The sequence below is a fragment of the Amblyomma mixtum genome, chromosome 3 (genome assembly GCF_055824585.1).
Source record: "Amblyomma mixtum isolate Tamu chromosome 3, ASM5582458v1, whole genome shotgun sequence".
Lineage (NCBI taxonomy): Eukaryota > Metazoa > Arthropoda > Arachnida > Ixodida > Ixodidae > Amblyomma > Amblyomma mixtum.
Window position 1 is genome coordinate 370,794,747 of NC_143014.1, and position 12,346 is coordinate 370,807,092.

At 47.5% G+C, this 12,346-nt stretch overlaps 1 protein-coding gene across 1 annotated transcript; it reads right to left on the reverse strand.

The window, feature by feature from the left end:
- Positions 1-2,075: 2,075 nt before the first annotated feature.
- On the reverse strand, positions 2,076-3,272 carry LOC149356763 (polyadenylate-binding protein-interacting protein 1-like). Its single transcript, XM_089576427.1, has one exon. It carries the CDS (start codon positions 3,270-3,272, stop codon positions 2,076-2,078), a length of 1,197 nt encoding a protein of 398 aa, XP_089432553.1.
- Positions 3,273-12,346: the final 9,074 nt, after the last annotated feature.

Sequence of the window (12,346 nt, forward strand, 5' to 3'; positions counted from 1 at the left end):
ATCGATCTCCACCATGAGGACACACTTAAAAAGTGCAACTATTGTGGCTTCTGAGGCACAAGTTGGTGACGAATGCTATTTTTGTGTTTCCACTAAAGAAATAGCCGACCTGATCACACTCTGAGCCGGAGCTGCAGCAGGATCCACAGATGACGCAGGAGAGGTGTTGGATTTACTATTAAAGAAGGCGTCTGTGACACCCTTACCTGACAGATGGACGCAGTGACAGATTTCACCAAACGAGCCATGACATTCGCCGTAACCTTTCTACCGCTGCTGCTGTAGCTTAAAAGTGCACTAAAGAGGAATCAGAGCTCGTCTTTTTACCGCGGAAACTCAATCTACACGTACCGAACATTCTTAGAAACATCTAATTATGGTCCTGTGTGGCCGATTTCCATAATCTAAATAAGATTAAACGTCCCGACTCCCGCCTTTTTTAACTCACCGCATACGGTAGGAGTACTCAACTAACTCGTGGAGTGCATTTCAGGCAGTCGCGTGGCGTCCTCGCTTTCACTTTTATTTTGTTTTTTTTTTAGGTTTCCGTGTATAAACATATCTAGTCAGAGGCTACACAGCCACAAATTATGTCCAAGGAAATGAAAAATACGCGTGGACTGCTTTCGCCGATCGCTACGTATCACTCTGCCGATGGCAGAGCGGCAGGCCGCCACGGGACTGGCTGAAACGTTGGTTGACTACTCCCACCGTCGGTGGTGAGTTCAAAAAAAGGCGGGAGCCGACCCGGTAAATCTCATTTAAATTGTGTAAATCGGCTGCGCAGGACAATAATTCGAAGTTTCTAAGAATGCCTGGAACGTGTAGACCGAGTTCGCGCGGTAAAAAGACGAGTTCAGATTCCTCTTTAGAGCACCTTTAAGACAGGCTAGAATCCACCACAGTAGTCGGCCGCGCTGCCGCACTAGAATAATCATATGCCTTTTCCTTAAAAATTGCAACTGCCTCGCGCCTAGAGCAAAGACGCTTGCCAAGATTGTCAGACACATTGGATTTCCCGAGCCCTCGCAGTACAGTTGAAATCAGCAGTAGAGTGGCCACCATTGCACAAACAACATGTATCATCTTTTTCAGAGCACTCTTCGCACAACCTTCAGCTACGATGGACATGTGCTTCTGGCAAAAGTGACAATAACCGTCGGTAACTTCACTCCGTCAGCTACCCGAGTGCAGCGATGGCCGGAGATTGCCCCTGTAAGGGAAAGTTTTTCAAGCACGCCCCCGAAGGACTAAGTCGGGAATCGACGCCCTTCACTAGACCCTTAGAGCGTGCCAAGTGCGGGGAAATAGGAGCGCTCACCGAGTGATTTCCAAAGGAGGAACACCTCAGCAAATCCATAATACAAGCTTGGTCAGACGATCTGCACACAAAGCCTCCTCAGCCGAACTTCCGGACGTCAGAAATCATTTTGGGGAGGTGAGATGGCCTGCAACGCAGTCCGGGCAGCATCCGGGTTGTTCAACCTGGTGACGACCCTATCCGAAGGGACGAACCGCAGCCCTGGCCTCATGGCAGAGCACCCACCTCGGCTTCGGGGGGTGGTGGGTTCGACTCCCGCCGCCGGCCGGGTACCCACCGGCTTTCTCAAAATGGGTACAAGCTATGCGCCTGCTTGGTGCTCGGCTTCCTAGGGCTGCATTGTTTGGGAAAGGTGCCTGCGCCTTCAAATCCCGTCACTGTGGGCAAAGAGTGACGTGGACATAGCGAAAGAGATGCAGGAAGCCTGTTTGGAAAAAAGGAAAGACACAAAGTGGCACCACACTTTCCCCCCAGCCCCAATTCACACAAACATAGGGAAGACAAAAAATACACTTAAGAAAACACTGGGCACTGTCCTGCACTTGTTTATTTATTTACCCTGAAGGCCTAGGAGGCGTTACAAAGGGGGTGGGTACAGGGGATGAACAAAATTCCAACCAAACAATTTGAAAAAAAAAGAGATAGACCACATGCGTACAGGCACTGCCGCCTGGGCAGCACTGCTGCCTGCCCCATCTTCGAACCTCTCGGCCAACCCATTTTGGTCCCCTCCCTTGCCGAGATTGAGAGAGCTTCACTGTTCCGACTCCTTGAGGAATTCTTCGTAGGCTGCCGCAATCTCATCGTCCATGTCGTCATTGTAGCAGCTGTTGGCGTAACCGCTTCCATCAGACATTTCGATGTTCCCCATGCGCTCTGTGTGGAGGAGCTCTTGGAAAAACCTCTCCTCTTCAATGGAGACCGGCACGCCGTCGGGACCACAAGTAATGGGAAGGCTGTCATCCGCCTGGTCAGCCGATGGGGAGCTCGAAGACGACAAAGAGCGGCCCCAGTTGCTCTCACAAAGTTCGAGGACATTCTTGACCATCAGCGCCGCGGTCGGGTCAATGTCCTTCTTCTGAGAGATCTCGCAGAGCTTCTCAAACACACTGTCGAGGGCATAACAGTCGGTTTCGGGTGAGCCCACCTTGTCATAGTCCTCCAGGCAGGCGCCAGTAAGCTTCAGCACCTGGATGGTGCATTTGATGTTCTCCTTGGTGAGCGACTGCAGAAGCGTGTGTATCACGTTGGGAATGCAGGCGGCCAGGTGATTCACCTTGGAGGAGTGGTGCTCCCGCAGAAACACCATCTGAGAGAACAGTTCAGCAATAAACAGCAGCAACCCGCGCAGGTAGGCGTCGTCGTCAAAATCACCGGACCCCAAGTCGTTTCGCTTGACGCACTCTTTGTGATACCGGTCCAGAAGCATGTTTGTAAAGTCCTCCTCCACACCTTGAATGTGAAGGTTGCTTCCAAGATGGTTGCACAGGCGTGCCCCGCTATACCTGAAGTTAGCCTCTTTCAGTCCCTGTTGGAAGATAGTGTCCACCGCCTGAGAGAGACCGCCAGCGTCGGTAATGCCACTCAATATGCTTGTGACGTCTTCTATTTTGGAGTCGAACTCAGCAGGACACAGCGTGACGTCGTCAATGAAGCTCATGAGCTCCAGCATTGCATACTGGTTCGCGTCCTGGGACTGTGGTGAAGGTGAATAGGGTGGGCAGGGCTCTGCAACTTCCTGTGGCAGAGGGACTCTGAAGTGCCTTGGTACGAACACCGGGGCCTCTGGTGAAAGCGTGCTTTTCAGCACTAATGGTTGCATGCTTTTATCGTCAGAGCAGTCTGCCGACGCTGGCCCGGCTTTTGGCGATTGTCGTAGCAGTGTGACCGCTGGCCCGGGAACGACGCCGCTTGCTTTCTTCGAGGTGCCGGAGTTCCCCCTTGAATCCATGCTCACCCGCGCTTCGGAGCTCGGCGGGGGGCCTTGCGATGTCAACTCGGAAAAAGGCGCCCAGAAGAAGGCTGGCCTACCACAGGGAGTTCCCCTGACCAGGAGAAGACGTCGACAGCCGCCCCAAGACCACCGACAAAAGCTCTGCAAAGGGAAGAACAAGCAAACAATCACATTCTTCTTCTTCTTCTCCACAGCAATCATGGCACATACCCACGCGGGGGGATTGGCCAAGGTACGGTGGTGAATGCCAACGTAGTATATGTGCGGAAAAAAAAAGTAGAATGGTAGAATGACTGAAATTAGAAAATATATTAATTGGTGAAATTTTTAAATAAATTAAGCAAATTAGATATGCGAGGAATAAAATAAAATACGCTTTTGGAACATGCGGTGGAATTTTATATGGAGTTAACACGGTAAGTGACCACTTGCAATAATGTAATCATGAAGGTAGCCGCAAATAGTACTTAACGAGAATCCTGTGTTGCTCGCACCAAACGAGAGCAGAACTGGTAGCGACAAAGGGAGTCCTACTGTTGTTGTTGTTGTCCTCTAAATAATGGCACGTACCCACTGCGGGGGATTGGCCAAGACATAGGCGGCAACTGATGGGTGCTAAGAATGTTAAACAAGAAAATAATGATGGATTAAAAATAATAATAATAATGATAACGCCTCGAAAAGCAGTTTCCTTCTTCTTCTTCCTCTTAAACCATGACACATCCTCTTCTTCTTCTTCCTTTCAAGACATGGCACATACCGACATGGGGAGATTGGCCACGGCGTAGTGTAATAAACCAGGAAATTTGCGTAGGCGGTTACGACAAAAATATTAGAGCCAAGCGTGAATTTAGAAAAATGTATCGATGAAAAATGACACCAGATTATTTAAAGTTAAATAACAAAGAGTATTTTGACGACAAAAAAGAAAAGCTTCAAGAATGTTAAAAGAGCAAATCGGCCTACCAGTTGAAATTATGTAATCATGGAGAACCCCACAAATTGCACCCAAGAAAATTCTTTTGAGCTCGCAACGAACGATAATAACACTGGCAGCAATAACAGGAGCCCGATTCTAGAGAGAGGGACCTCCATGTAAATCTTCCTCTGAAGTGCGAACTTTTGACAATATGGGAAGAAACGGTCTGCAGATTCAACGTCCCCTCATCAGCCACATAGGTTTGTTGGTGACCACACACAGCTGCACAGATATAAATTTCAACTGGGAATACTGCATCGCAACCGCGTCATTGATACCTCACACAGCCTGGTTTTACACGAACGGACGTTCCAATTATATGCTAAGTGCTGATAATCAGTGGTATTTAGTAAGAGACCACGCAACCTCGCTGATGTGTGTTGGAAGCACTGAAACCTGGAAATCACCAGCAGACTGAAATTCGGACGGGATGTGTCACTGACCCGCCAAGACCTGACCTTGGCAAGCAATCAGGCACCTCGTTTGAATGAATACCTGTATGGCCAGGAAAACAAACAAAACGAACATCTTTTAAAGTAGATGAGAAAAAAAATCGCAGGAAACGGCTCAAAAAATCTTTTGTGAAGTTTCAAGGGAGACTAAAACTGACAAACAATCAGCCAAGTATTCAAGAAGCGTAGCTTGTTGGGCCAGTTGGTGCATTGTAAGTAGGAAACTAGCGGAAAGGACGCGTTCACAAGCAGGAGAAGTACACAGGACAACGCTGGAAACACAACTGAAATATTCTTCATTTATCACCGATCACAGAACAGGGTGCACATGCGCGAGAGCAATCACAAACGCTATCAGAAAAACAAGAACAAAATTGATCAATCGTTGGAAGATAGCATGTGGCAACCTATGTCCGATTCATGAAACTGTACTCTTTTGCCGTGAACCTGACAGAGCTGTCGCTGACGCATTCAATACCTAACTGCTTCATTTTGAAGGCTTCTAAGATTTCTCGTTCTGTCTGCGTTTTGCCGCGGCCGATGATTCTCTCATTTTGGAACAGAGGGGTGCAGTCTTTGCAGTGGTTGCAATGTCTTGGCAGATTTGCTGTGTTGCCTGGCTGCAGCGAAGTGCGGTGCTGCCTCATACTGTCTTTGACGCATTGACCTGTTTGACCTATGTAGGCCTTGCGACAGGACAGTTGAAGCGAGTAAAAAACATCGGTTGTGCATTTGGTGAACATGCTCTGGTTCTTGACATTAGATTTCTTTTTACTGCGAAAGCAATACTGCGCTAGGTTTTGAGCCTTCAGCGTCGTCGCGCCGGATCCACGTTTGACCTTTAGCTTGACCTCTGTTGTGGCGTTCATTGATGCGCTCTGACATAGGCAGCGTAGTAGACTGCGTTGATTTGGAGGAAGGGACAGGCGCCTTATCAACTCTGTGGTTTAGTGGACACCTAAATAACACTTTAAGCCAATTCCGGCCTTCATTGATGTGCTCTGAGATAGACAACGTTGTAGACCGCGTTGATTTCGAGGAAAGGCAAGGCGCCTTACGAACTCAATAGCACTTTAAGCTAATTCCGGCGTTCCGTGCAGCACTCAGGCTTTCGCCTTTCACTACTGTAGCCGATAAACTTGCTCGTAATTTCCTTTCGCAACCTTCCAGGCTTAAACAAGCTAAGCCTCTGCCAATTTTTTTGTGCTATTGTTAGAGATACGAGAACAAAGTGACGACGGTTTGGTGGGCGCAGAAAAGGCAGCCTAAACACCGTTTTTTATGGCTACCTTTTTAACGTTCTGTAAAACTTTGTGCAGACATGGCGTTACAGCAGGTCCAGATACTTCACAAGGCGTTTCATCTTTTTTGTGCTGTGACTCAAACTTACTTACAGACATTCAATGGCTGCCGTCTTAAGCTCTGTTCTTTCTCATGATCAATATTTCTCTGCGCCGAAAGCTTTCCGAAACATGGAACTTTTAGCCCCGTTCTCAATTTCAGTCACCTATCTCACAGTATTTGTTTAGCTTATTTCAATTACACATCTGAATTTCTTTCATTTATTTCCTAAATTCAATTATTATCATTATTATTATTAATTTTAATCCATCATTATTTTCTTGTTTAACATTCTGAGCACCTATCAGTAGCCGCCTGTGTCTTGGCCAATCTCCCGCAGTGGGTACGTGCCATTATTTAGAGGACAACAACAACAACAACGTCCTCAGGGTAGCCCGCTGACCTCCAGAGTGACAAGCGCACTAAACTGTTTACTGTTGCGAGCTAACTTAATACGACTGTAGACGTCGGTGTGTGCACACCAAATTGAGCAGCCCGGCCTGTAACCAATTTGATACGGATCAAGACATCATTCGCGACAATAAAAGCCGTAACACGACTGAGCAGGCCGCTTCTCGCTAATTTCCCTAGGTTCGATATTAATGAAATAGGGCGTATGTTGTCTAAAGATAAACGCTCCATTTGCTTTTCATTTATACATATCATTTATTATTTTATTTCAAGAAACCCCTCAAAGCCCTCGTCACGTGGGTATTACATAGGGGGGTGGTAAGAAATTCGAACATCAGGATGCAAGAAGGAACATCTAACATGAGGAACTGAACAAAAATAAAACAAGAGCGCAAAACCTGAATAGTCAACAATTAGCAAAATGTGGCAGAGCAGTAAAACGTGAAATTAACATCATGAAAACAAACAACGTAATAAACAGAACGAAAAACAAAATCAAACACATCATGGTGAGCAGAGGAGAATAAGAAGAAAACTGCACATGACTTTCATTTTTTAAAAGTTCATGAAATGATGTCGCATTCATTTCAGTTGCGATCGTGGAAGGTCACCAGTTCCAATAAATAATGGTTTTGAGTATGAACGATTTGGCAAAAGTTGAAGTGTGGCATGTGATGCGTTTGATTTTGAAAGGCTGATCACGGCGTGGAAGCACTGCTGAGGGTGAGTGAAATAAATCATTATGAAGCAACGGATAATGGTAAATTTTCTGAAAAAGAGCTAAACGAGCGAGTTCGCGACGATTAAAAAGGTTGTCAAGTCCAGCACGAGCCTTTAACGCCGTGACGTTAGCAAAACGTGAGTACTCGGAAAAAATGAAGCGAGCAGCATGGTTCTGCAGGCATTCGATGTTATCTATAACGTAGGCTTGATCTGGGTCCCAAATGGCTGAAGCGTACTCAATTTTAGGTCGAAATACGAGGTCTGTTAGAAAAGTATCCGACCTTTGGCCGAAGAAAAAAAACTGGCATAACTGGAGCGTTAGAAACCTAATAACCTTCAAAGTAGTATCCTTGGGGCTCCATATACATCTCCCAGCGGTGCTGCCAATGTTGGAAGTATTCCGAAAAGGCCCTTTTCGGAATGGAATTTAGCTCTGCTGTCGTTGCAGCCATAATGTCTTTTCTTTTCTGAAATCGCGCTCCTTTCAATGACCTTTTGATTTGAGGAAACCGCCAGAAGTCGTAGGGGGACATATCAGGAGAGTAAGGAGCCTGTTGAACTACAGGAGTCTGGCTTTTCGCCAAAAAAATCTGAATCAAATGCGAGGAATGTGCAGGAGCAATGCCGCGAGGGATGCGCCAATTTCTTGTTGGCCTCAATTTCGGTCTCTTGCGCCGCACAGCACCACGTAGGCGATGGAGGACATCCCTGTAGTACTGTTTAGTCATTATTTGACCCTGTGGGGTGCGTACTCGTGGTGTGCCACACAGAGGGAGTCAAAAAAGCAGTCCGCATCACCTTGACATTGCTGCGCACTTGGCGGGCCTTCTTTGGTCTTGGTGATGTGGAATGCGTCCTCTGTGACGACTGGGATTTGGTTTCCGGGTCGTACCCGTACACCCAAGACTCGTCACTAGTGATTACGGCGTCGGTGAAGTCAGGGTAACTGTTTGTGGAATCCAGCATCTCCTGTGAGACTTCAACACGAAGCTGCTTTTTCTCCACCGTCAGCAGCTTCGGCACGAATTTCGCCGCAACTCTCTCCATGGCCAAATCTTCGGTGATAATGGAATCTGCAGAAAAATTGCTGATGTCCACCTCTTCCGCAATTTCTCGGATAGTCACACAACAGTCCCGCATCAATACAACGTTCACTTCGGCAATTACCTGGTCATTTCGGCATGTTGATGGCTGACCGGAGCGTGGCTCTCTCTGCACGGATGTGCGGCCGTCTTTAAACCAGTTGCACCACTGCTTAATCTGTGTGTTGCTCATAGCATCATCACCGAAAGCCGTCTTAACATTTAGAATAATTTCCACTTGGCTATACCCAAGTTTCTGGCAAAATTTGAGGCAGTAGCGCTGCTCCTCTCGCTCCGCCATTTTCCTTGCAACAAAAAACCGACGAAAGCACTGCGTACTCCCTCACTCAAACGCTGCTTCCCAGCGACTGACGCTGTCGGCAGGCGGGAAAAAATTCGTGCATGCGCACGAGGGTTCAAGGTCGGCTGCTGTAAGCGCGCTTGTTTCATATTCATCAGGTGTTCGCAAAAAAAATAAAGTCGGATTCTTTTCTAACAGACCTCGTAATGTAATATAAGCAAGCTTACGCGCGTTTGCCAGTGAATGTCGAAAGTTATGTTTTAAGAGGTCAAGAGAATGGTTGGCAGCTGCTAGAGTGAAGTTAATATGATAGTTCCTGGTTAAGTCTGACGGAAGGTAAACTCCTAGATACTCGTAAATGGAAGCTGTCTTAACTGGCATGCCTTTAAGAGAGTATGCGGTTGGGATGCGATGAGAATTTCTAGTAAAGGAGACGAGCTTTGTATTAGAGGGGTTCAGGGTCATTAGCCACCACTGGCACCGAGTGTGAATAAAATTGAGGTCAGTTTGTAAAGATTTCCAGTCGGTGTCATTTGTAATCGTTCGGAACACAACACAGTCGTGAGCAAACAGTCTAATTTGTGAAGAAATGCAATTTGGTAAGCTATTAATAAACATCGGAAAGAGCAGGGGACCAAGCACACTGCCCTGGGCTACACCAGATGTGACATAGGCCATTTTAGAGTTAGAAACATTAACAGACGTGAACTGAACGCGAGATGTGAGGAAGTATAATGCATGCTAGTACCTGATGGTGGATATTAAGATGTGATAGTTTGACAAGTAGTCTGTGATGTGGACGCCGATCAAATGCCGTGGCAATATCTAGGAACAAAGTACCGACTAGAATGCCGGTGTCTAAAGAAGTGAATCAGTCGTTAGCAAATCCGGCGAGCTTAGAGCCACAAGAAAATCCTTTGCGAAAAACATGCTGATATTCATATATTATGTTATGATGTACGAGATAATAATCTCAGTGTGTATGACTTGTTCAAGGAGCTTGTAGAAGGTGCTGGTCCATGAAATAGGCCTATAGTTTAGAGGAACACAGCGGATACCTAATTTGAGAATAGGTATTACCTTTGCTACTCGCCAGTTGTGAAGGATGAAGCCAGTTTATAAAGAGTGGGAAAAAAGTGCAGACAAGACTTGAAAAATACTCTGAGATATGTTTCTCAGTATTTTGTGCTCAAAGCCCAACAGATCTGCGCTTGCTAGAAAACAGCCAACAAATGGACGCCACGCAGAAAAGAGCACACAAGAACAAGGCTGACCAAACAGCCTGATGACTTCCTCCGGTGGCGGCTTCTTCCTGACGCACCGCGACAACGACCTTGCTCTGCACTGAGCACTGGCAATTAGCATACTTAAAGGTGGTGGTGAAGAATAGGCAAGGAACATGAAGACAGGCCCAGAGAACTAGAAAGGTGCTGCAGAAGTACTTGTGTATGTGCTCCTTTTTGCGTAGCATCCGTTTGTTGGCTGTTTTCTAGTAAGTCACAGAAACTAGCCCAGAAAGAAGTCCTGCACCTTTCTTGTTCGCTGGGCCTGTCTTCATGTTCCTTGCCTATTCTTCACCCCCATCTTTAAGTATGCTAATTGCCACTGCTCAGTGCAGAGCAAGGGCGTTGTCACGGTGCAACAAAAAGAGGCCGCCACCGGAGGAAGTCATCAGGCTCTTTGGTCAGCCTTGTGCGTGTCTGCTTCTTTCTGCGTGGCATCTGAATGGTGGCTATTTTCTAGTATGCCACACAAACTAGCCCAGGGACAAGTCCAGCACCTTTCTAGTTCTCTGGGCCTGTCTTCTTGTTCCTTGCCTATTCTTCACCCCCATCTTTAAGTATGCTAATTGCCACTGCTCAGTGCAGAGCAAGGGCGTTGTCACGGTGCAACAAAAAGAGGCCGCCACCGGAGGAAGTCATCAGGCTCTTTGGTCAGCCTTGTGCGTGTCTGCTTCTTTCTGCGTGGCATCTGAATGGTGGCTATTTTCTAGTATGCCACACAAACCAGCCCAGAGACAAGTCCAGCACCTTTCTAGTTCTCTGGGCCTGTCTTCATGTTCCTTGCCTATTCTTCACCCCCATCTTTAAGTATGCTAATTGCCACTGCTCAGTGCAGAGCAAGGGCGTTGTCACGGTGCAACAAAAAGAAGCCGCCACCGGAGGAAGTCATCAGGCTCTTTGGTCAGCCTTGTCCGTGTCTGCTTCTTTCTGCGTGGCATCTGAATGGTGGCTATTTTCTAGTATGCCACACAAACTAGCCCAGAGACAAGTCCAGCACCTTTCTAGTTCTCTGGGCCTGTCTTCATGTTCCTTGCCTATTCTTCACCCCCATCTTTAAGTATGCTAATTGCCACTGCTCAGTGCAGAGCAAGGGCGTTGTCACGGTGCAACAAAAAAAGGCCGCCACCGGAGGAAGTCATCAGGCTCTTTGGTCAGCCTTGTGCGTGTCTGCTTCTTTCTGCGTGGCATCTGAATGGTGGCTATTTTCTAGTATGCCACACAAACTAGCCCAGAGACAAGTCCAGCACCTTTCTAGTTCTTTGGGCCTGTCTTCATGTTCCTTGCCTATTCTTCACCCCCATCTTTAAGTATGCTAATTGCCACTGCTCAGTGCAGAGCAAGGGCGTCGTCACGGTGCAACAAAAAGAGGCCGCCACCGGAGGAAGTCATCAGGCTCTTTGGTCAGCCTTGTGCGTGTCTGCTTCTTTCTGCGTGGCATCTGAATTTTGGCTATTTTCTAGTATGCCACACAAACTAGCCCAGAGACAAGTCCAGCACCTTTCTAGTTCTCTGGGCCTGTCTTCATGTTCCCTGCCTGTTCTTCACCACCACCTTTAAGTATGCTAATTGCCAGTGCTCAGTGCAGAGCAAGGTCGTTGTTGCGGTGCGTCAGGAAGAAGCCGCCACAGGAGGAAGTCATCAGGCTGTTTGGTCAGCCTTGTGCGTGTGTGCTCCATTCTGCGTGCTATCCGTTTGTTGGCTGATTTCTAGTGTGTCACACAAACTAGCCCAGACACAAACCCTGCACCTTTCTAGTTCTCAGGGCCTGTCTTCATGTTCCTTGCCTATTCTTCACCACCACCTTTAAGTATGCTAATTGCCACTGCTCAGTGCAGAGCAAGGTCGTTGTTGCGGTGCGTCAGGAAGAAGCCGCCACAGGAGGAGTCATCAGGTTGTTTGGTCAGCCTTGTGCGTGTATGCTCCTTTCTGCGTGCCATCCGTTTGTTGGCTGATTTCTAGTGTGTCACACAAACTAGCCCAGACACAAACCCTGCACCTTTCTAGTTCTCAGGGCCTGTCTTCATGTTCCTTGTCTATTCTTCACCACCACCTTTAAGTATGCTAATTGCCACTGCTCAGTGCAGAGCAAGGTCGTTGTTGCGGTGCGTCAGGAAGAAGCCGCCACAGGAGGAGTCATCAGGTTGTTTGGTCAGCCTTGTGCGTGTGTGCTCCTTTCTGCGTGCCATCCGTTTGTTGGCTGATTTCTAGTGTGTCACACAAACTAGCCCAGACACAAACCCTGCACCTTTCTAGTTCTCAGGGCCTGTCTTCATGTTCCTTGCCTATTCTTCACCACCACCTTTAAGTATGCTAATTGCCACTGCTCAGTGCAGAGCAAGGTCGTTGTTGCGGTGCGTCAGGAAGAAGCCGCCACAGGAGGAGTCATCAGGTTGTTTGGTCAACCTTGTGCGTGTGTGCTCCTTTCTGCGTGCCATCCGTTTGTTGGCTGATTTCTAGTGTGTCACACAAACTAGCCCAGACACAATAGTTCTCAGGGCC

Bases quoted from the DNA above. Each gene is read 5' to 3' on its own strand.
- LOC149356763 (XM_089576427.1), bottom strand. From the start codon at position 3,272: ATGGATTCAAGGGGGAACTCCGGCACCTCGAAGAAAGCAAGCGGCGTC.